Source organism: Pelobates fuscus, chromosome 2 (assembly GCF_036172605.1).
Source record: "Pelobates fuscus isolate aPelFus1 chromosome 2, aPelFus1.pri, whole genome shotgun sequence".
Taxonomy (NCBI): domain Eukaryota; kingdom Metazoa; phylum Chordata; class Amphibia; order Anura; family Pelobatidae; genus Pelobates; species Pelobates fuscus.
Window position 1 is genome coordinate 390,365,938 of NC_086318.1, and position 26,042 is coordinate 390,391,979.

The 26,042-nt window shown below is 37.0% G+C and overlaps 1 protein-coding gene across 1 annotated transcript in view; it reads right to left on the reverse strand.

Moving 5' to 3' along the window:
• Positions 1 to 372: 372 nt before the first annotated feature.
• Positions 373 to 26,042, reverse strand: part of SPATA17 (spermatogenesis associated 17) — a 188,983-nt gene continuing 163,313 nt past the window's right edge. Inside the window, exon 10 of the mRNA XM_063441437.1 lies at positions 373 to 746. Coding sequence (XP_063297507.1) covers positions 666 to 746 — 81 coding nt within the window. The 3' untranslated portion in view covers positions 373 to 665. The remainder of the gene's footprint in view (positions 747 to 26,042) is intronic.

A 26,042-nucleotide genomic window follows, 5' to 3' on the forward strand; every position in this document is an offset into this window, starting at 1 on the left:
ACAGGGAGACTTACATTTTAGAGGTATGCTTTAGGGAAGAGAATTGTAAAGAACAACGACTGACCCACTTGAAATCAATTATTTGTTCTGATTGAGTTCTTGGTGCTTTCAGCCAATCGTAACATAGAAAAAAATCAAAATATGGTCACTGGCCAAAAAAAACGGGCTGCATAATGGAAGCCCCAGTCTGCTGTAAAATATAGGCAAAAAGAAATATAGCTATTTTTCTTAACACCCACATGTAGTACAAAATGTTCACACTGGTCTTTTTTTTACATATAATTTACATTTAAATTGAAGCCTTGCTATTTATTTAAATAATAATTATTATTGTCTTCATTGTATCTTTAAAATGTTTATTTTCAATCAATTAAATGTCAGGTTATCAAACTCCAATCCTATATAGTCCCAGGCAGATTAGATTTTCAGGGAAAAACTAAAATTTTCTCAAATTTTTACTTTTGATTTTGATACATTTTTACCAAATTGAAAAATTCAAGTTGTAGAAAGAAAAAAATAACTCAAATAGTGTATGGTCTTATTGATTGCAACATTTAATTATAATACTTCTGTTTTTATCCTCCCATACATCAAGTTGTAAACCGCCCTTCTTCTTTCTTTGGGTACCAAAAACATCATTGTCAACGTTCCTCTCTTGGGTAGGGTTACACAATATTTCCAGCCTTGGAATAGGTCTGTCCAAATTGATCAAAAACAGGAATTGGTGTGAAGGTGGTCTTGAAGTCCTAAGGAAATAAAAACAAGGATAATCAGTGTGTTTTGTTTTTATAAAATCCATGACTAAAATATAGTAATACGTACATGAGTACCAGAAATCAGGTAAGTGTTGCATTATGTGCTGCAGTAACACATCTAGTGAATATTCTCTGCTACCTAAATGTGGATTGTTAACTAAAGCGAATTTTCATTACTCAATGAAGTTTAAGCAAATGGCTAAACTGCTTCTAAAAGGCTATTGCAGTGTTTTAAGGTACTTTCATATACATGAAGGATTGGAACCCTATATCTTTCTGCTTACTTGCGTTTTAACAGTTGCTACTAGCATTGGAGTGCCTGGACTCTTTTTCTAATACTAGTATCTATTGTCTTCTGGGCTTGTGCTGGTCCTTGGTTCAGTTAAACAACCTGTCTTAAGTGAATTGAGTGTGGTTCCTTTTCAATTTTTGGCAATTTAACCTTTGCTACTGACACAAGTAACACACAAAATGTAACTATACACATTTAAAACAAAAAAAGCATTGTGAGAGGGAGATTGCTAGTGAATACATTTGGATCTGTTTGTTTTGAAATCAATCACAGTAAACTAAAGGTTCTTCAAGTGGCAGGGGATATAAATGTCCCTATCAATTAATGAACTCTTTATTTATTCCCCAGTTAATAGTCTGGAGAATATGGATTATTTTAGCCTGTCTGGCTTCTTGTTTTTATTTTACAAATTCTATTTTTTTGATTGATTATAGATAATAGATTTTCCATCAAGCTTTTCTTTGTCAAGTAATATTTTATTTACAGCTTTTTTTTTTTTTAACTTATTCAATTATTTTACTCCCCACCTTACTATAATGTACAAAGGAATGGGGAGAGATTTAATTGGGTTGGTTCTAGGGTTTTGGCAGGGTCATTAACTGGGAGATTACGTACCTGCCTGATATTTATAGCCTTCCTTATTAAAACAGGGGCCTGGACCCTAGTCCACAATGTTTGTTTTTTAATATTTAGCAGGAAATGATAAAATAGCCACTTTGCTTTTTTTGTGTGCTAAATGCAGGAATTGCAAAGATCGCAGACATGATTTTTATTTTCAATTTAAATGGCAACATTGTGAGTACAAATAGTAAAGATATTTCCTTGTTTGTGGCTGACATCTGACCATGTTTTCTCCTGTAGATTTGCAAACCCTGTACTTACATCTGCAAAAACAAATATTTGAAGTTCTGTTCAAAAGTCATAGTAGAATATACTGCATGATTTTTTTTCTGATTTCTAAAAACAACAGTTTTTCTGGCAGAGCATATAATAACTCCTGTCTGAATTAGTAAACTCTTGACATGCAATGTTTCTCTAGTGTAATCGGCATGTTCTATTTATGAAATAATTCTGACATTGTTGACTAACTTGATTCTTTTTGTTAAAGAACTAAAAAAGAAAGAAAAGAAGCAGACTAATCTAGGAGTGTTATCCATTGTGCCTCTAATATTTGCTGTTTTCCTGTATAATCTGCATAACTGATTCTTCACAGCTAATGTATCTTGGTCAAATTTGTGAGCACGTGTTATATTTTCGGGCTGTATTAATTTTAGTGAATACCTGGGAAATCGGTGTTTCAGAAAAATCCTGAATTCATATTGGATCAAGTAATTGAAAAGAAAATTAAAGGATCGCTATAGTGTCAGGAAAACAAACCCGTTTTCCTGACACTATAGTGACCTAAGGGTTCCCCCCTCCCTCAGGGTCCCCCTTCATTGACGCTGAAGGGGTTAAAACCCCTTTAGCTACTTACCTTTATCCAGCGCCCGGCTCCCTCGGTGCTGGTGACCTCTCCTCCCCCGCCGACGCATGCGTGGCAAGTGCCGCGCGCACATTCAAACAGTCCATAGGAAAGCATTTCTCAATGCTTTCCTATGGACGTTCTGCACGCTAGATGCGATTTTCACATCCAGCGTCGCAGAAGCGCCTCTTGCGACTGTCCGGAAGACAGCCACTAGAGGTTGGCTTAACCTTGCTATGTTTACATCTGAAGGGTTAAAACCTGAGAGACCTGGCACCCAAACCACTTCATTGAGTTGAAGTGGTCTGGGTGACTATAGTGTCCCTTTAGAGAAACACTATAGTCACCAGAACAACTACAGCAAAATGTAGTGGTTCTGGTGTCTATAGCCTGTCCCTGCAGGCTTTTTAACGTAAACACTGCCTTTTCAGAGTAATGGCAGTGTTTGCATTACTGCCTAGGAATACCTCTAGTGACAGTAACATAGACGTGCTTCCTGGGACCACGCTTTGCCCAGAGACGTTAAACGTTCCTCATAGAGATGCATATATTTAATGCATCGTTAGGAGGAGATGCTAATTGGCTCAGCACAACATTTTGACACGGATGCGCAATAGCCTCCCGATGCTTTCCTATGGGAAACCATTGGATTGGCTGAGATCATCTAATTGCCATGGAGGCAGAGCGAGGCGGGGCCAGCTGCAGTGAGTCCAGTGCGGCGCTGGACAATCAGTGAGTATATTCACCTTTAATATAAAGAGAGGGGGCCCGGGACCTAAATTGTTATTTTACCACTATAGTGTAAGGAATAAGTTTGTGTTGTTGACACAATAGTGTTCCTTTAACTATTATAATTTTTTTTTAAAAATACATATAATTAAATATCTTATGAAATGTAGAAAGAGTTTAAAGAGTTTAAACTTTAAACTTGTCAGTAACATTTGCATTTTTGTAAAATTTAGTAGATAGACACTTAACATAAAATATAAATTTAAAAGAAAAAAACGTATTTTCTTTTTTAAACTAAAAAATCATAAGATACTTTGGGATTCACGTTATTGAAGCTGGCAACAAGAACACAACCTCTGAGTGCAAAAGAATAAAAAAAGAGGTACGAGAAGGATCTAGGTTGCCAAACAACCGCTAATTAATCAAACCGTTGTTTTATCACTTTTTGAAGCCAACAATATGATTCCCTTTAGCTCCTTAACTGTCTGTTTGAATGAAACAAAAAATGGCAATTTTAAACGCTGGGGCAGATTTTATTGGAGAGAAGCAAACAAGAGCCTATCACTGCCAAAATGAGTTCTTTGGGAAATTTTAGGAGCGTTTGAAGTCAATAGCATTTACTCTGGATCAAAGCCCAGGTCCACCGTCGAACAAATCCAATATGATAATAAATAAATATTCAGCACTGCTTAATGAAATATTACTTGAGATTGGCAGACCCATTGTTTCTCTAATGATTTAATGTTATTGAACCCAAGAATTAATCTAATTAGCAAAACAAGAGAATAATCTTTAAGAACAAGCACTTTAAATAGTGCTTTATGTTCATATTGGGGAAATGTCAGGTATGACCAGTTACAGCCGTGTTTGTTTCAGAAAGTTACTAGTACAATTTCTCCGTTATGTCAAACTTGATCTTTGGGAACTGGCACACAAATACAGTTTTTTTTTGTAATGTTTTTACTAATATTTTATAACAAAACATTGCAAAGAGACCTGAAAATTGGAACCTTGCCATTTAATGTGCCTTTTAGTGTCGCGGATATAAGATTTAAATTAAAATACTACCTTGATTTATCTCTTATATATGTGTAATTTCTGTCATGTCTGATGCAGGTCTGCATTGCAAGCAATTCGAATACATGTACCCAGGGAACTCTAAGAGGCAAGATTAGTAGATGGGCATATTCGGTACTCCCTCCATCCAGCATGTCCACCTTTGTATCAGATTCATAGCTTTCGCTCTCTTTTGTCCACTTATTAGAAAATTTCAATTTAAACATATGTAATGTATTGGACAAACGTCAGAGCAGGTAAAAAAAAAAATTGTTCTACTGTAAGAGAGTCCTGGTATGTGGGCTCTTTTCCCACTTAGTATATAAATGCATCTACAGTACCAGATCCATAGGCATGACAAGAATGGCGGACTCAATATTGTCAGTTAAAAGACATCCACTGTTAAACACAAAGTATTACATTGGAATTCAATGTGCACAGGGAAAGGCGTAGAGTTAACGCATTGTACGGCACAAAACATACCGCCTCCCTCCTGTGCGCCCCCTTTGCCCATTGTGCTCCAATGTAATACTTTTTTCATATATTTATAAGATTTTATCCAAGTACTCAGTACGGTTAGTACTTAGGAATTAGTAAATTTGTATTATTAACTATATACATGCTCACTCTTCTTATCTTCTCTCTTCCTTTCTCTCTCTCCCCCTTCTTTCCTAAATTTCCCCTACTGTTTCTAAATTTTAGCTTGTGCCCACCCCATTTTCAAAGTATTATATTATATATTTCTAATAAAACAGAGTCTAGACTATTTACAATAAAATATGATATTACGATGTCAAAGCGGTCAAGTTATCATGAAATAATTTAATGAATACATATAATGTATCCCAGTAATCAGAATATTGCCTTTTATTCTAAAACGCACGTTCAACTTATATTTTTTTCTAGAAAAAAATGTAAACTATAAAATGTATTTATTTTAGAAAACACAGAATGCTCATTTCATGTAACCTTAGAAAATGGATTGATTTTCATGAAAACAGCTTAGAAGATACTAGCAATATTGCCTGTGTAAAAAACATGTCAAATGCAATAATTATTAAATATAGTTGCCGTTCCTATTGGCTGATTTTGATTTTGATTACACCATGCAGCACAATTATCTTTTATACCGCATGGAAATGTTCATATTATTGTTCAGAAATGTTAGGGTTAATTCAGATCACCAAACGATTGGTAATGAATGATAATTATCATGATTATCATAAGGAAGGTCCTAAACTGTCCAGTTTCTCTGGCAACAGGAGCAATTGACATCAATTTCCTGATTGTTTCCAGTAATTTCAACTAATTAATGCCCAGAAACATAAAGTGATATTTCTTTTTCTCATAAATTGTAGGAGATTATGTAATATGACTCCTACCTCACCTTGTAAATTAGCGTTTTAATACTGAATTTGATCTACAAAAAAAAAAAAAAGATATCATCTAGCACTATTTTATTTAAGGACTATATGATTAATACATTTATTCCAAAAAAGACAACCCCCAAAACATCATAATAAATGTTATGATTTCATTTTATGACGGAAAGCATATTGTCTGTAGTCTGTAAAAAAGCTGAATGCATTAAAACAAAAATCAAAAACATGATGTAAGAAAATAACTATTTTGCCAACAGGCCAGTCAATATTTAATTTTCAAGTATTGGAAAAAAAACTAGTTTAAAAATAAAATGATGTATATAGTCTTACCCCTTCACTACCAACCTCATGGATACATGAATCAAAACAAATACTAAGCAAATAATGATTTGCATTTCCCTCACTTTCTGTGTATAGTCGTTAGCAGCAAATCAAATTTCTGTCGGGGTTCCTGTCAGTCACTGTTTATGACTGTACATTATGTAACCACAGACCCAGAGTGAGGGGTGGAGGTTTTAGAAAAGAAAGAAGGATTGTGGAATATTTAAGATGGAAAAACATGGCGAAGCACGCGAAGAACAGTTTCAGGTAAGTATAAACTATGTTCCGTATCCGTGGAACACTCTTCTTCCAGTGGGCCAGTCACCATCTGGTGCCTTTGCAAAATATTCAAACACTCCAGTCTAGAAGGTGACAGAGCTGCATTAACTCAAAGACAGATTGTAAAATAGAAAATAATTGTGTTAATAACTGTTAATGCACAATTTTTTACAAATTCTCCCTTAGAGTGCTACGAAGAATACTGCGCAATGTTTCTTGACTTTTCAATTTCTTTATTTGCCTGTTTCTTACAACCTTCGATCACTGTATTCTCTCCTTTGTCATGTCTAAAGTAACAGTTTTATAGTACTCTCTTTTCATATTTCAGTTATAATACTACGACTACCTACTTTATATTTATTTGAAAGAGAAAATACCAATGGAAAGTAGTGGTGCTGTGGAGAAAGTGATAGAGGAGAAGAAGATACTGGAAGAGCACTTGGAAATACAAGGCTGGAAACCCGAAAGAGTCCTAAAATCTTCCTGTTACTGTAGCTGACATTGTGTCCCATCACATAAACGTATGGAGAACTGTATGGGTAGATGCAAAGGGTTCAAAAGTCCCAGTTACTAAAATCTTCAGTTGTTTCAATTCAAACCAATACGTGTTTTTGTAAAGCCTTCCAATAAACTTTTTTTTTTGGGGCCGAATATGTTCATTGGAGTAATGTACCAGCTGAGGATACAGCACTAAATACCTGTGAAATAGTATTATAAAAAAATCTTAAATGTGCCTGTATAATATATGCAAAACAAAAATGTTGCTATAATGATTAATAGCAGCCTTTGTCTAATCAGAATTATTTTCTTTCACTGTTCCTTCAAGAAGCTGAGAAACTGGCCTTTGCTTGATGCAAAATGTGAATTTTAAGAGTCCCCAACGAATAAGGCAGTTTAAATGGTTGAAACTTCATTTTGTGAGATTCCCAAGTCAGACATGCAGAAAACAAAAATGAGAATTAGGAGAATGATCTGCTCCCAAGAAAATGTTAATTGACAGCAGTTAAAGAAATGTATTATTCTGTATATACATGTGAATTAACGGAATAATTGTACTACTGAGTCTTATTGCAGGAAAGGTTTAAAGTTAAAGCAAGCTATAAAATTTAGGACAAAGGTATTGTTGAATTCTGCAAAAAAAAAAAAAAGATCAAACAAATCTGTGATCGTTGTGTCTTAACCATGAAACGATAATAGAGCTAATAAAAAAAAAAAAAGTTACAGGACAGCGGAAGGGGGGTGAACACTAATTCAGTATTAGAGGCGCAAATGAACAAAGGAGATGGTCCTGGAACTAGATAGTTACCCAAAACTTATCTTTTAATGTATTTCTTAAAACAAAATAATCAAAGTGGACACATAAACCAAAACAAACATTATGTACCATGCAAACAAGAACAAAGATGCGCTGTGTCTTTAAGACCACAATATTTAGTGCAAATATAAAAACGTATTATGTCTAAAAATGCTAAATATATATAAAGCGCAAAAAATTGCCTTTTTACAGCACTATCTTAATGCTACATTACACATAAAGTGCAAAGTGCAGTGAAAAGATGTGCAAAAGTAATTACAAACACAGTTCAAAACTTACACAAAATATCTTTCCCCAAACCCAATCAGAGGGATTCCACACTATGTAGATGGATATCCACACAAAAGCATAAAATAGAAAGAGAAAATAATATATAGTATAATACTGTTATGGGAAAAAGAATATATACGTAGAAGAGGGTCCACTCACAAGTGTATATTCCCAAAAGAATACAGGCAAACATCAGGCTGTCATATGTGTAATTCTTATTCTAAACAACCTTAAAATCAGCAAACACAGGCACTCTCTTCCCCTTCATTCCTCCCATTCGGCATCTATCCAGTCCCCTCAATTTTGGCCACAATATTGAGTCCTGACTACAGAGGTAGCTTGTTCTTTCCGGGAGGGTAGCGTGATGACGCATTTCGCTGTGACTGACGGCTTCCTCAGATCTACATTCACATTTCCCACATTCCACTTATAAGTCCGCCCTATGTGGGCGTGTGCTTTCTTAAGTCCACTATGAATTCCCTGTCATTGTTTGAAGCTCGAAACTAACTTTACATTCGCTTCAACCTGGACATATCCTTTTTATGATTTTTAGAGTGCCATTTATTCACCTGTTTAAGTAGTTACTTATTATGTACAATGGCATGAGCTAGAAATAAATCACCAAGATAATTGAATAGAATAACCTTAGTGAAGCACCAAAATGTATCTACTTGCCGAAACCAAATAAGTTCATATACATCAAGTAATATCTGTTGCATAAAGTGAACACTCAGTGTAGGAGATTAATAATAAAAACCACCACTGGTGTGCATGTGGAGCGCTGGAAAAATATACAAACTCACCCATATGGGTTAACATACATATGTATGAAAAACGGATCCTGCAACAATGTATCTGAAAGCAGAAATAAATACAAATTGTGCAAGTAAGTTGATGGTGAATATAGTGGGTAAGTGTACTATATGGTCTCACTCACATGTGACAGAGCCCTATAGGACAGGCTCAGGTCTCAATAGCTTGTGTGTGCTTATGGTGACACAGTACCCAATTGATCTTTTAATCTTCAGAGGGTCCTGATAAAGAGCCCTATAACCTGGCTCTTGGTATGCAGATATTTGTGCCTTTAAGGAGGCTACCACCCTTCTTTAAGCAGCAAGAAAATGGAAGATGGATCCCAAAGTATAAAACAAAATTTATTCAATAAGTAAAGAAAAACTTACAAATGAAAATTGACGAAAATATCTAAATCAAATAAAATGGAATCTCCAGTCTTCCTGCCGAGACGCGTTTCGCTGTACTGTGACAGCTTTCTCAGTCGGTAATGTATTTGCTGCTGCTCGATGTTTAAATGCCGTGTTCTTCCCCCTGTAAGGTCCATCAATAAACACGTCCTCCAATCCGCTTTGTCCTCTCTGATATGAACAGCTGCGTCCTATTACTTGTAGTGATGTTCCGGTTTCGGAGCGTCCCACGTGATACGGAACGTCACATACCGCATCATAGATTGTGTAAAAATTGGGCGTGATTGATTTTATCGTCCATTTCGGAATGGGGCAAATGCCCTTCCTTTACAAATCGGTCCGTTTTTGTTCATATATAACAACTCAATACGGACAGTTTACATGCAAAAAGTAAAAAAAGGGAGAAAATAATGTTATTTAACATTCTTATCAAATAAAATCGTAGTTTATGTATTTTCAAGTCATAGCTTATACCAATCTAATGTTAACCTTTTAAAGTGCCACTGCATGCATATGAGGATAGATGATAAAAGAGGTGCCCGTTTGAATAAATGAGTAGTGAATGGATCCCTATTATATTAGCCTTCAAGTTCAATGATGGTATCGATATTTATACTAGATATATATAAAAAAAATATATATATGGCAAAAATATGTATTAGAAAGTATATATATTAAAAACATGTAGTTAAAAAATAAAATTAAGTTAAAAAATGACATAACTCGAAATCATCATTAAGACCATTTGGCTGCATAGTATTTAAATTAAAAATCCATTGCATCTCCCTTTGGCTCATTTTCTTAATAAAATCTCCCCCTCTCCAGTCAGGTGATATCCTCTGTATCGCATTAAATTCCAACTGGATGGGGTCACTATTGTGTTTATTTTTGAAGTGTAGGGAGACACTATGTTTTTCAAAATTGTTTCTAATATTCCTAATATGTTCTTGTATCCTAGTCTGTAGGTTCCTTTTAGTTCGTCCCACATAAGCAAGTCCACATGGACATGTCAAGAGGTAAATAACCCTCATGGATTGACATGTAATTAACTCATTTATTTTAAACACAACTTTTCTATTTTGAGGGTGTGGGAATTCCTTTATTAATCTTTTCTTGCTTTTTTAATTCTTACATGCACAACATTGTCCACAACTGTAGAACCCTTTTGCTCCATTAAAAAATTCTCTATTACACCCTTTTGGAGGTATATGGTTGGATGTAAGGGTATTTCTTAAATTTCTCACTCCTCTGTACACATTTTTTGGTTTCTCTGGAAGAATACTATTTAGGAGAGGGTCATTCCTTAGGATTGGCCAGTATTTAGAAATTATTCTCCTGAACTCTTTACTTTTACAGTTAAAATCACATATCAATCCCATTATTTGTGATTCTCCTTTATTTTTGGTGTTGTATTTAATTAAATCTTTTCTATCCTTTATTTTGACTTCTTCCAAGTCTTTCTCTAATAATTTTTCTTTATATCCCTTCTCCCTGAAGTCTTCCATGATTTTATGGGATTGTTCGTGGAACTTCTGCTCCTCCGTACAGTTCCTCCTTATCCTGAGTAGTTGGGCCTTGGGTGCATTTAACAGCCATGGGGAGAAGTGACAACTATTCTCCCCAATGTAGCTGTTAACATCTACAGGTTTAAAGAAGGTGCATGTTTTCAATTGAGCATCCTCCACATAAATCTGGAGATCCAAAAACTTAGAAATTAGCTTGATCCCCCAATCATTGTTGTTGATATGAAACAAAAAAGATGTCAGGGATGCTTCATCCCCCTGCCAAATAAAAAAGATGTTGTCTATGTAACGGCGATAGGCTAACAGGGGGAAGAACACGGCATTTAAACATCGAGCAGCAGCAAATACATTACCGACTGAGAAAGCTGTCACAGTACAGCGAAACGCGTCTCGGCAGGAAGACTGGAGATTCCATTTTATTTGATTTATATACTTTTATCAATTTTCATTTGTAAGTTTTTCTTTACTTATTGAATAAATTTTGTTTTATACTTTGGGATCCATCTTCCATTTTCTTGCTGCTTAAAGAAGGGTGGTAGCCTCCTTAAAGGCACAAATATCTACATACCAAGAGCCAGGTTATAGGGCTCTTTATCAGGACCCTCTGAAGATTAAAGGATCGATTGGGTACTGTGTCACCATAAGCACACACAAGCTATTGAGACCTGAGCCTATCCTATAGGGCTCTGTCACATGTGAGTGAGAACATATAGTGCACTTACCCACTATATTCACCATCAACATTACTTGCACAATTTGTATTTATTTCTGCTTTCAGATACATTGTTGCAGGATACGTTTTTCATATTTATGTATGTTAACCCATATGGGTGAGTTTGTATATTTTTCCAGCGCTACACATACACACCAGTGGTGGTTTTTAATATTAATCTCCTACACTGAGTGTTCACTTTGTCTTTTGTATTGTTATATTGGATAGAGAGTTCCTATTGTTAGTGGTAGCTGCTACTATTTGTTATTTTCATCTTTAATTGTAAGCGCCTTGAATACACACATCTATTACCTCTTTGTAGAATATCTGTTGCATATTAACATTGCCAAAATAGTATATGGAGCTGAGCCCCGACGCACGTTTCGCCAGTCTCCCCTTGAAGAGCCACCTGACCGACAAAACGCATGTTGGGTCTTGGCTCCATATACAAATTTTTGCGATGTTAATATGCAGCATATTTGCTTACTTGATGTCTAGTGACTAATTTTATGGTCACTGTAGGCATGGTAGCCCATTGATTTTAGCTATAGTTTTTATGCAGTTAGATAGTTTAGCACTTCTTTGTTTCTAAACTAAGGGCCCCTCGAAGGTACAGAGTATAGGTGTTATATCTCAGTATTTTGGATAATATTTAGATCTATTTCTTTATAACACACCAGAGCTGAATTACATTGAGGGTCATATCATAATCAACCTTCCAATGGAAATATTTGTAATAATTCTCTAGTGTTACATTTTTGCTACACTAATTTCAGCAGGTAGATACATTGTAGTGCTTCACTAAGGTTATATCTATTCAATTAGCTTGGTGATTTATTTCTACCTGACATCATTTGTACATAATGTTTGTTTTGTTTTATGTGTCCACTTTGATTATTTTGTTTTAATTAAAAGTGATGGTTAAACTATTATGGGTAACTAGTTACAGGACCATCACCTTGACTCATAATTATATATTTCTATCAATAATACTATACTCTGATTTCTGAAGTGCCTTCTGAAAAGGCATGGTGATACTAATTAAACTTTTATTCTCGTGATCTGCCTGTTACAAAAATATAAAGCATCCCTGAATTCTTCAACATATTGTACACTTCTAGCTGTCAAAGAGCAGCCAATCAGAAGAAAGTGTGCTGTCAGGGAACAAATGCCTGCTGGGAGCATAATTTGAAAAGTAATTAAAAATAAATAAACTGAGAAAATTTTGTAGGACACTGCATAACTGTATCCTTATACTATATCTGTGCATTCTCATAACCTACTCCATTGTGGTGGTATATTAAGATAATATGAGGGGCAGACTCCTCACTCCTTTCAATGCTGATTTTGAGAGCATGGGGTTCAATATTTAGGTGTGAGTATACACTGTACCACTTACAAACCAGGGTAAAACGTTACATTGCCCCCTCCCCCCTACTAAAAGTATGCTACTTTAACAACCTTACCTATTAAAGTGCAAACTTCCCATCCCATATTCCTTATTCCAAGTGCCTAAACAATGTCAAAACATTCTGTCATTAACAAGAATTAATAGGATTTCAGGGGACTTCCCAAACAATTTTAGAAAGGTTTGACAACTTATTTGGGTCTTGTCGGGCTCCCACGGCCACCGACACTGCTTCTATATTCTCTATGCAGGAGAATGCAGGTTTGCTTCACTGAGCTAAGCAAGGCCATGCTCGTCGGCTGATAGCATCCACTGAGCACTGTCAGCTAATATGTGCAGTCCTATGTCAAACCTGCTTAGTTCAGTAAAGAACCGGAAGACCCAGGTAAGTTTTCAAACCATTCTAAATTATGCTGGAGGGCACAGTGTTCCTAATGTGTAGTAGCAGGGGTCTGACTTTAGTTTGTCAGATTAAATTCTTTATTTTCTCTATACTCAGCTATTGAAATATCAGCTGGTTATAAAACGAACTACTTTTTATGATCGTCTTGTACAATAAAATTGTATTGATCAACGCAATCCGTGTAGTTGAATAAACTAAGAATAGTGGGGAACTGTATCTTTGGGTCAAAAATTTACAATTCCATTGTCAATCCACCAAAGCCTGTTTAGCAAATAACTTTGATGTGACGAATGTAACATTGCTATAAATAGCAAATAACATTTGTCTGTGCATGAAGAGAACTGAATTGATTCAAAGCATCTCTATGAGGAGATGCAGATTGGCCATGATGGCGTTTGACTCCTCCCATAGCAAAGCATTGGATTGGCTGAGATCTTCAATTCTCATGATCTCAGCCAAGGAGGCGGGCCAGGAGCAGAGGCAAACAGCACCCTAGCCAACCAGCATCTCTCACAGAGATGCATTTAATCATTGCATCTCTATGAGGAAAGTTTAATGTCTCCATGCCGAGCGCAGAAGCACCTCTAGTGGCTGTCTGAAGAGTGGTCACTAGAGGTGTTCCTAGGCTGTAATGTAAACACTGCCTTTTCGCAGATAATTTAAAAACCTGCAGGTGTCACAAACTCCGGAACAGACACACTGACAGAACACAGACACTGGAAGTGCAGTATCGGTCCTTAGTGTGGCCGGGCTGTGCAAACAGAGAGAAGTAAGGATACAAGCCAGAGTCAGAGGGAACCAGAGAGACAGAATAATCGATAAGTCAAGCCGAGGCCAGGGGTTAGAGAAAGCAGGATAAACAGTGAGACAAGACAAGATTCGTTAACCAGACAATCAGACAAATGGGCAACAAGGAGAGAGGTAGGTTTAAGTATGATTAGGAGGCTTCTGATTGGCTAACTTTTGATTGGAATTAATTATGACACATGGAAGGTATTTGGGCCTTCCACTTTGACCTATGACATAATCTTTGAGTGGCGAGCCATGTGACTGACTCAAGCGCCTATTTAAGCATGCAGAAAATGTTGCCGGAGGAATTGGAAATCACCACAAGCGGCGAGCAGGTATGAGAAACCGCCGCTCACGGTGGAAGGCAGAGAGAAGTCGTCACGAGGGAGCCAGAAGCCACTGCCCGTGGAGGGGAGTCGGGTGAGGATGCTGCGAGTGGCGCACAAGATAGCGAGCAGCGCACGGCCAGCGGAAGCCGCCGCTAGCGGGACGCCAGCACAGGCCCTGACAGCAGGGACTGACTATAGACATCAGAACAACTATGTGACTATAGTGTCCCTTTAATAACTGTCTCGGACTGCTACACCAGATTCTGACCTCGGCTTGTTTCACCTGGACCCCTCTCTTGGATCAAGTATTGGACAAGGAGGCTTCCCCTTATTGTATTACCAGACTCTGACTACGGCGTGTATCATCTGGATTCTTCTCTTGGAACACATATTGGATAAGACGACGATCTTACTTTCCTTACTGGTATGTGGCTCCGCCTACTGAAGTCAGAACTTCGATTTTCTCTATATACTGGAAATGTCATCTTCACTGTTATAAGTTCCCCTAAACCTCAACATTTGTTGTAGGATCCTTTTCAAACTTGCTGGACTGTGTTTGTTGTTTCCAATTAAAGTGGAACCTACATACTACTACTTTCTTATTGAGGAGAGGTCTGCACCTTTCATTCCAAGGTAGGATTTATATACTAAATATCTCTCTAATGCACTGGAATAACATTGACCTTTTTATTCACTTTTTGATCTCAGTCTATTCTGGTTTCTAGTTTGGGTATAGGTTGAAACAAAGTACAAACTATATCAATATATTGAAACAAGTAACCTTATTTTTTTTAAATTGGTTAAAGTTACTTTGTTAGCAGGCCAATTTCAATAGATAAACAAGTACAATCATTACAATATTAACTCTGGAATCATGGGGACTAAGTCGATTTTTAATTGTTCACCATCATGAAACTGTACAGAGAGAATTGATTGAAAAAAACTTTTATACAACAACTTGCAGCATCCCCTAATTAGCTTAAAATATTCATAATTATAGAGGATGTCATAAAACTAAATGGAAAAATAAACTGGGTAGAAAAAGTGTTGTAACCAATAGTAAGGAAACTGCACATAACAGATGTAACTGACAAATTACAAAGTAACAAAAATAGTAATACAATGTAAATATATATATATATATATATATATATATATATCAGATATAACACATATATATGCACTTATTTCTAGAGTCTGAAGGGACATGGAAAGTGTTCCTATTTAAGTTATAAAAGTACACTTGAACTCCATCTTCCAGTGTGCCCTTGGATCACTAATGATAAATGCAGATAGTGGAACAGAAGACTTGACCTCATTCTCACAACGCTGGAGAGAATCTCAATATTTTTACTTATACCAGATTCGAGCTGCACAACTGCCCCTGTTACCATGGCAGCTAAGGGCCTTATGGCATTCTCTAAATGTAGTCCTCACATTATGACCACCCTGGAGAATGATATTGCCAACAATTTATAGCATTAAACAGCTGGTAATTATATGTCAGAGCATATGTTGATGAGAAGGCCAAATGCACACTCCAAGGGAAGATTTAGCAGGGAAGTTGGTGGCAGTTTCTTCTAAGAGAGCTGTGCATTGTTCAGAAATATTCTTAGTGTTTCAGAATATCTGAGAATAATTCATAAAAAATGTTTTCTAAAATTTACTATATTATGAAGCCAATGTAAAGTACACCTAAATGCAAAATAATATACATTAAATAAGTTGCAGCTAGAACGTGATTTAAAAATATAGAGAATCAATACAGCAATGACACTGTATAGCTGTCACGCTATATTTACAAATATTCATAGAGTTTAGGGTTTGGTGTCATTACACTGGGAGAGTGACAGTTTACCAAATAAACCTCATGGGGACTGGAGATGCTGCGGACTTTAACTCCTATTACTCTCGGCCAGATAGATTTGTCTACATATTTCTGAATCCTATGACACTGCATACTTTTTATACTTTCCGGAGGAAGCTTTGGTTTTATACCCATATCTCTGTGAAGACGAGTCTTAAAATAAAAATCTCATTCACGTCTCTGGCCTCTTTAGAAAAAGCTCTGCAATATAATCGGTCCAGTGAGGTTATTTACTAAACTCGAAATTATACCACATTAAAAATTCAAATACATAATGTAGGCAGAAATAGACAAAGCTGAGTTGGCAATTTTTTTCCAAATGAGAAATGTTATCCTAAATATTGAGATTCAAATTTTAGTTTGCTACAATTCAGAGTTTAATAAAGAAACCGGCACTCATTTATTTTTAGTGTCGAGGAAGATGACAAAGGTCTCGTGAAAGGCAGGCATGCATGTATACGAATAATGAAAAGTTGCACCGTTTTAAAACAATCGAGAACTTTATCAAGTTAAAAAAAATGACAGAATAATGTAGGATATTTTAATTGACTTTTCCTCTCCAACTTTTGCCCAATTACTGACGTCTTCAGTTTTAGATCTGAATTGTTTTACAAGGCACAGAATAGATAGAAATGATATCTTTACCTACACCTTACTGGGGGTTAATTCATTAAACACAGCTCTTTTTGCCAAAACCTGCAATTCCCTTGTCAACCCACAAATCCCATTTTAGCGAATAAACCCTTACTGCAACTATTTACAGCATGTAAAATGATTTGCTTTTGTTAACATCCCTAACAAAATATCTAGATCACAGCTGGGTTTCCTCTCTGGTAAAATCATTTCTACTAGAACGACGAAGCATATGTTTTATGTAAAATTGCCTGTCTATAATGAGTTATACGAATATTCCTCTAGACCCTCCTAAGCTTATAATATTCTCAGAACGTTTAGATTTTTATTTTATTTAATTTTTTTACAACCGGTATGCTCCTTAGCCCATCTTTTTATTATTGTCCATAAGGGGAACTTCACAGAATTTATTAAGTAGAGGCTCAATGTAGAAACAGCTATTATTTTACAACTGAAATAAAGATGCAGCCTTTGTAGCCAAAGGAACATATGGGGTTTATTAGACAGTCATAGACAGATTAAGGCTTTGGGTTAACACTGCACGTACTAAACTACTAGGACAGCATTATTCTGTATGTGAGTCTGAGAAAGAAAGTATTCTGTGCCTGGAAATTAAATTAAAAGACATATGTATTAAATGTGGAGAGAGAGTTCTGTAGGGGATGCAGGCTGATTAGATGCAAGAGGCTCAGCAGATTAATGATGGATAGTTTTTTCGCAATCAATTTTTTAAAAATAAATTGCAATATTTTTAGCACAATTGTCATTATCTACTGATACGTTAATTCAAGTCAATTGTTAGCATGTATAATTTGATATTTTAATTGGATGGCTATAACTTCAAAGAAATTATTTCTTCTAACTATTCCGCCCCAAAATCATAAAACATAACAGACTAGGATTCATTAAAAGACACTAACATTTAGTGCACTCAAGAGATTTATCAACAAGTGATGGTATCAAAAGAATGCTCAAGTTTTAATGAAATACACTTTTAATAAGAAATACTTTATTAAACTATTAATTAAACTAGAGATGCAGTCAGAATGATATAAAAATCGGTATATCTTTACAAATTAATGCTGATTTAAACTGCTTACCCCCCACCCCCGCGCACAATGGGTTAGACAGAGTGTGAAGGCCATAGCCATTCAGCAACTTTGGTGAATCACCTATTGGGCAGTGACTTTCAATCACTGCTATAGCAGTCAGAGTGTCCCATTTCTAGATCATCTCCTTGCAGAAGGTACAGTGATTTCCAATGACCTGTTCAGCCAGTCATACTCATAGAGAAATGTAAAAACAAGATATTTTGGTGTATATCACATCTCTGTGTCACTTAATCCAAATGTGTAACGGCCACACACAGTGGTACTTAACTTTTGTATAAATGATGCAGCTTCCCAAGTGGTGTTATCAACTTACCAGCCCTCTTATTAACAAATCTACATACAGAATTCTATCCAGCTATGCACCTAAAGTAGGGATAAATAAACAACGCATAGTGCGGTATATCAAAATATAAAAGAACTTTGCACTTTAAATGTGCACTCACAAGAAAATACGAAGTTTTGTGCCTTGGTGTGCCTCCCCTGGTTCAGGCTGAGGGGTTAAACCTTCTTGACCTAGTATGGTCCAGTATTGGTAGTAAGTTAAAACAACTTCTTGAAGTAATTTGCATAAATTTATTGTGTACAAATCAATTCAAATAACAAATACAAAAATGAAAAAATAAAATAAATAAATTACAAAATAAAATAAATAATTTATGTATTAAATTTTTGTATTTGTTATTTTAATTGATTTGTATGCAATGAATGTATGCAAATTATTGCAAGAATTTGTTCCAACTTACTGCCAATACTTGACCATAGAACGGGTGAGGAGGAGGTCAAGAAGGTTTAGCCCCCCAGTCTGAACCAGGGGAGGCACACTAAGGCACAAAACTTTATATCTTCTTGTAAGTGCACATCTACAGCGCAAATTTATTTTGTATTTTGATATACTTCACTATGTGTTGTTTATTCATCCATACTTTAGATGCATAGCTGGATACACAATTTTGTATATAGACTCATAGAGAAACCTTGAACTTCAATTTAATGTGATACCCATTATGTAAAAGAATATTTTATTCTTTCCAAAATGCATTCAGTTCCTGTTTGGCTAGCTGTTCAAATGCACCAAGTCTCTAGATAAGATCTAGATAAAATAAAATGTATTTTCACAAACAGCCGACTGCAACCAAAATACCTTTAGACTAAAGTGAGAAATCACAATAAAATAAAAAATCTCTAAGTTAGCTCTTCATTCAGTTTGGCTACTCTGGCCTTAAATTCACTTTGAATTCTCCCTTTAATAATAACCCTGTAAGTAAATTGCAACTGTTACCATAAAGATCCTTAACCTCCAACCGCCCCATAACCTAGAACGATACACACACCCTACTTTGACCTTTTCTTTAATTCAATTAAAGAACATGTATCCGGCTGCTGTTTAGCTAAAATACAGTCGCAATGTGACTATTTTGCATAAATCCATCTCAAATTAATAATTTAATAGAGATAAAAAAATAAAACACAACCATAAAAGATCAGGGAGAAGAGCTATAAGCGTTATGCGAGATTGTTTTCTCTATGTGTTCTTAAAAAACAATCTGACCCCTTGCTCCTTGAGAAAGTTTTGAACCGATTTAGCATTCCCTCCTGAAAGCTGTGTAAATGGAAATTAAGTTTAAAGTTAAGCCGCATGCCAATCCTTTCAAGAACTGCTGGGCTGTTTAGCGAGCAACAAGAGTCCAGCGTCTCTTTAATACAGAGAATATGATTAAGACAATAAATGCTGTTCTATGACATTTGAGGAGTAAAATATTTATCAACTACATATTCTATTTCAACTTAGTGATCTAGAGGGAGAGAAAAAAAAAACATTGATTGATCTACTTCATGTTTCATTGGGGTAAACTTTTCTTACAACCGAAACCAATTAGATGGCTTGGCTCTTGTAGAACACAATGTAGGTCAGCTTTAAGTAATAAAAAAGTATTGACTTTTCTCTGTCTGTAAGCAGCATGAAAGGGGTGCTGTGGCCTTATTGTACATGAATAGAGCTCCATTAATTTCACTTATTTCAAGAAGGGCTGTCAAGTGCTAATGCTTCCTGGGCACTTTTCACACAGAGTACATTGACACTATTGCTGGCCCCAGTGAACCACAGTTGTAATGTCTACAGCTGGTGAACGTGATCTGACCGCAATGCTCAAGTCCTACCGGTGAACTCGGACACCTTATGTGCCATTGTTTGGGACACAGAAGCCTATTCACTAAGCAGAGAGGATATGGTGAGCTTTCAGTCAACTGTTAACATTCAGACCAAAAGAAATCTTTTCTTACAATTGAAATATTTTTTTTCTCATTAAATTACTTGTCAAGACTCTACAAACCAACGTTAATTGAACCATTCAATTGATCATTTGAGATAAGTATTCATAGTGGAAATCTCACAGTTTATTTAGCTGATTGTGCAATCCTTAACTGGGATATGAATGAGTATCTCTGAAATCTCATTTTTCTATAGATTGTGCTAGCCATATGGCTAGCAAATGTTTAGATGAGCAATTATTCAAGAATACTTTGCATGCAGGACAGATATATATGTAAAGTGTCATATTTTTATTCACAGTGGTTTATTAAAAAAATGCCACTTTTTACCAAATAAACAACTGTATCAGTGAGGCTATTGGCGAGGCTTTGCAGCCTAGGGAACTGATATTAGTAAGTAAAAAATCAGGAAGGGAAAGAATTAAAGCATAAAGGGTCTAATGAAATCTGGCGAACAGGGCTTCATTCACAGGGGTAATAGCATAACTGAGCTGCTGAGGTGCGCAACTTAGCTGCGCACCTCATCCAGCCTTATGGCATGTGTTTGTCCTGCATTTGTGTGAGTGAGGGGGCAGTGTGTGTGTGAGTGAGGGGGCGGTGCAGTGTGTATGAGGGGTGCATTGTGTGTGAGAGGTGTAGTGTGTGAAGGGTGCATAGGGCCTATGCTGTGTGTAGGTGGGTGAGATGTGAAAATCTATATTAATGTCTTCCTCTCTCTTCTTCTTACCTTTTACCAGCAAGGGAGATATAATGCTGCAAGCCCTGGTGGTCCAGTGGTAGCATGTTCACCTTAGCCTTCAGCTCCTCCGGCTGCAGGCTGACTCTCCTGTCCCCCTGCGAGCACAGCACTGTATCGGAGCATTGCCATGGTTACGCGCAGCAATACTCTGACCAGCCAGCGTGCGGGAGGAACACAGAGCCGCAAAGGCCCTTCCCTCCCTCTGTTGAAACAAAGTGCCAGCGGTCGGTGAGGGAGGTCTTTGATTTCTTAACCAGCCTGAGAGGACTTACAGCAAGGCTGGCTCTGCATGGGTCGGCAGGGGAGATGAAATGATCTCCCCTACCGACCTTGATCTACGGCCATTGAGGAACACCGGGCTTTTTCTGCAGAGCCCACCACCGCCCACCTGAAATCCCAAACTAGGTTGACTACCCATGCTCTAAAGGCACCTTTTTTTGGAACAAAGTAAACACTGCAATGTTTCGACCCACACAGGTGTCTTATTTTAACTGGAGCCACAAGTCTATGGCATCAATATGTAAACTGTAATGTGCACTGAAATCACACTCACATACTCACAGTTGATGTCAACAGCCTCGAACAAACACAAGAAATACAGATTAGCAGCATCATGTGGCAATCACAAAAAAAAAAACAAGACGGGTAGATATCTAGATTGTGAAAAATAAATCACGTCACTCTACTTACAGGTTTTGGCAAGTTTAAAATTGGGACAGAACAAGGGTTAGGGCAGTATTGGCATGGGCCATTGTAATGGATACCACTTATCTCAGCAGTACAGTTTTGAAGAATTCACTCCCTGGTGGTATCTAACTAGGCTTTGGGGTATAACTATAAATGAGTATGTGTCAACAAAAAATAGTTGTTATGGAAGTGCACAAAATGTAACCACTTTGCCGTTTGGCAAAATATTCTTAACTTAATCTTCGGCTACAAATGGGCCTTTTGTTTGTGTGCACATACAAGGTTTCCTGTGTGTGACAAGTGAAAATACTAGTAATTAATCAGTATCTTCTGCTACCACTTACATTTAAATATATAGGTTTAACTAATTAAATTGCTAAAGGCAACTGTATCCTCGTAATGAAAAATAATTGTATGCATCAGACAGAATATCAGTCTCTTATAAACCACACAGTCTCAGCTCTAACCGTATGGAATCATTAACCATGTCATAATTTACTATCATTGAGTGGCTAACCTGAATTTTCTCAACACAAAGCATGTAATTCTGCATGACCTTACAATTTACATTTACATTAATGACCTATGAATTTTGCCTGCATATATATCATGTTAATTAGATGATTGTAACAAGAGCAATATCACAAATGTAGACCGTATAGCAAGTTAAAACAAAACACTTTAATCATATTAGGTTAGCTATTTTACATACAGAATGGATTTAATAGAAAAACAAGCTTGTGTTAGAAGTTAGTTTTTAATTTGTGTACATGGAGATGACAGCTAAAGGAGTGGATCACTCAAGCAAGTATACTGAATAGGCTCCCCAGAAAAAAAAATAGCAAAGGAATAAAATACAAGAACTTTTGTTAGAAAAATTTTATTTTCATATTCTTAAAGGAACTCTCTAATGTTAGAAATACAAACATGTATTCCTAACCTAAGAGCGATGTAGGGGCTATTTAGATTTGTGGTCCCTGTCCCTAAATAATAAAATAAAGTTTTATCATACCCTGTCATGTTTGTTAAATTTCAAACCTGAAAAATAAAGATTGTAAAAAATAAATAAAAATAAAATTCTATGACTTACTGTAACGGAACCGCTGGCACCCCGACCAGGTACCTTCCGTTGACGGATGCTCCTAGTGCTTCCCGAGGACTCCAAGCACTCCGCCAGATGCCATAACCACTGCAGATCCCACGAACCGCCGCAGCTTGGTTGGGGTCTCGCCGTCTCCACCCACTCTGGACCCAAGACCAGGGTCCAGCTTCCAGTAGGTCAACCTCTCCGAATTCCCGAGAGCAGGAACAGGAACAAGCTCTTAGCAGAGCTTAGTGATTATACCCTGGGGAGTATAGTGATTATAGCAAACCCCAGAGTGTAGTTCTAAAATCCCCCAAACATGAGCCGAAACTTCATGAAGGTACAAGATGATCTGACTCCAATGAGCGTTTATTACTCCTTATATACAAGTTTTCAGGTCAGAGGCACACCCCTTGGACCTGGTGGTAAACTGTGACAAAAGGGACACAAACCAATGGGAACACTAATTAACATAATAACACTCCCACATACACAATGAAATCCCTCCTCTCCATCCTGGAGATAATTGGCTTAAGGCACTGCAGTAAACTCAATTATCTCCAGGTACAGAAAATATCTACATTTTAAACTCACAGCAAAAATACGTAAAAGTACATAAAAATACATAATTCTTATTATATTACACAGAACCCCCACATTTAACCTATCCCCAGATAGCCCGGATCTGAGCGCCCAATATAGGTGAACAGCGCCCAGATCCCATGAACAGAGTAAATTTGCCATAGGGAAAAGCATAGCAAGGGCTGTTGAGAAACCAAGGAGGGACAAAAGCAGTCAGTTCCAACTGGTTTGGCAGTGTGCCTGGACAACGCCCTGCTGGAGAACAATAGACAGGAAACGGGGAGGGGAAGAAACACACCTTCCCATGGATTCAAATGGGCAGAAACAGTCTTTAGAAACCAATAAGCCCCACATAGTCTTTTTAAATGGCAATACACCCCAGGGCCATAGTCATGAGGAAGGAGGCTGGCAATCAGGCTGAGGGGCAAAGGGCAGCTTGTCACCTAACAATCCACTGACAAAAGGCATTTCGTCACACTTACCTTCTATCCCCCCGTGCTCTGGTCTTGCCATGGCCACCTCTCCTCTCCTGGTTGAGATCATCATTACTGATACTCTCAGCCAATCCAATGCTTATCCATAGGAAGTGAGCTAGTGTGCATGTGAGGCAATCAGTATCTCCTCATTAAACGGCAGAGACTACACACTTCCTTTTTGTCATCGCCATTCATTCTGTCAGTGGGAGTTCTGCTAGGCTAAAAGCAGTCATCTGACACTCTCAGCGAATCACAGCTGGCGATTGCTGCTCAGGCTAAAACTTCCGCATTAGCCAAAGCAGCACAGAGGGGATAGACTGCTGGTGACTCTCATTTAGCATTAAAACATAAAAACATTAAAAACTATTTAATGCTGAATGAAATGATGGTACCAGGGGACCTCAGACACCATAATCAGATTCATTAGATGAAGAAGATACAGTGCCTACAGTGATCCTTTAAGATGTACTGACTTTATGCATTTATATCCTCCGAGGAAAAAATTGTCTTCCAATATGCCATCCATTTTTGATGAAAATGAAGAGGAAGTTTCCAGCATCACAGCCTATCACATGACATATCACTGGAAAAGCCCAGAATGTCCGCTTTACAATACAGCAGGGATTGATAGAGTAGCTCAAAAGAATAAAAGGAGATGCATGTGAACGAAATGTCCAGTTCAGAGGACACAAGTAAATGGGCTAGGTATCAGGAAGTTATGGGAAGTGTTTGGTGTCCCTACGCTGAGTGTGGAAATGCTGAAAATCAGTAATGCAAAGATTGCAGGACTGTACCAGGAATCCCCTCAGGTAGTTGTGTGAGTGACAGCAACTAGAGGGGGCATTAGGCAGGAAAGAAAACACTAAGTAAGACAAGCAAAATAAACCAAAGACGTATATCAGTAAGAAAACTAATTAAACAAGGTAAGGAATTTATTACTCCTCCCTTCCCTCCAAAAAAACAAAATTATCCGAAAGTAAAGTGAAAACTATACAGGGGGTTTCCAGTATATAAAGAGGGAGAGACAAAGGGACTAGGGAGGACTAAATGCAGAAATAGTAGGTATTTGAGAAGTACTGTTACCAAGCAAAATAATTACAGTGATACGGTTCTTTGAGTATCAAACCTAAGAACCTACAGAAGCACTGCCCTCTTCACAAATCATACGATTATAGAAGATACTTTGGCTTAAAGGGACACTATTGTCACCAAAACAACTTTAGCTTAATGAAGCAGTTTTGGTGTATAGACCATGCCACTGCAGTCTCACTGTTCAATTCTCTGTCATTTATGAGTTAGATCACTTTGTTTGTGCAGCCATGGGGACACCACCCTGCATGTGACTTACACTCCCTCTACTGCAAATCCTATTAAAAAAGACTTTTAAAGTAGGTTACATCTGATGTAAAATGAAACCATTTTGTTTTATGCAGGCTGTATCAGTCTCAGCCAGTCACAACATGATCAGATGCCATCCCATCAAAATGAAAACTGTGGTCCGACGTGCATTTTGGAGCACACGCACCTCCACCAATACTGACCACGACAGCATAAAACTAAGCAAAAACATAATTTACAGGGATGTTAATGTCTTTATATCCCAGAAGAACCAGGGAATGACCATCACAACCCTATTTGATATGGCTTCTAGTTAGGGGCTTCTCAATCCTTAGGCCTTCTACAGTAAAAACTAAAACACACCTTCCAGCTTTCCAATCATTGTTTTTGTCCCATTCAAGTATAGGTAATGATTTATTAATGTACATTCATACCTACCAAACCTCTAATTATTGTAAACAAAATCATATGAAACTGTCAGCTGATAGACAAAAATAGATGACTGTCAGCTGATGACTTGATTTCATATCTACTACCTTTGAATTTCCAAAATTACTAACTTGGCATTACCAAGACACCAGCCAGGAGGATGAAAGAGTAGGCCTTACCAAAAGCATATATGTATGATCTGAGTCAGCTGGCCCATTCCTGCATTATCACTCTGTCTGGTGCATATCCAGCCAGTCACAATTAAACAACTCCATGAAATGTGCTCAGTTGCTCCTTCCTTTGTTTCTGTGCGTGCCAAAATGTCTTGCAGTCAACAAGGGGTTCCACATTGTACAATCATTGTGCCATTGTACTGGCTAGATCTACAGCAGCTGGATTATCACTATTAGTATACCCATATAAATCTCTTATACCTAACACCATTCCAATAAGAATCTGCTGTTTACAAACAGTTGCTTTCTAAATGATATTCTATCAGGACTGAAATATTTATTTTGCCCTATTGGAATGTGTCTTGCCTTGTGCGAAAATTACAAATCATGCTGAATTTTGCTGAGTGATATATGGGAGAGTATGGTC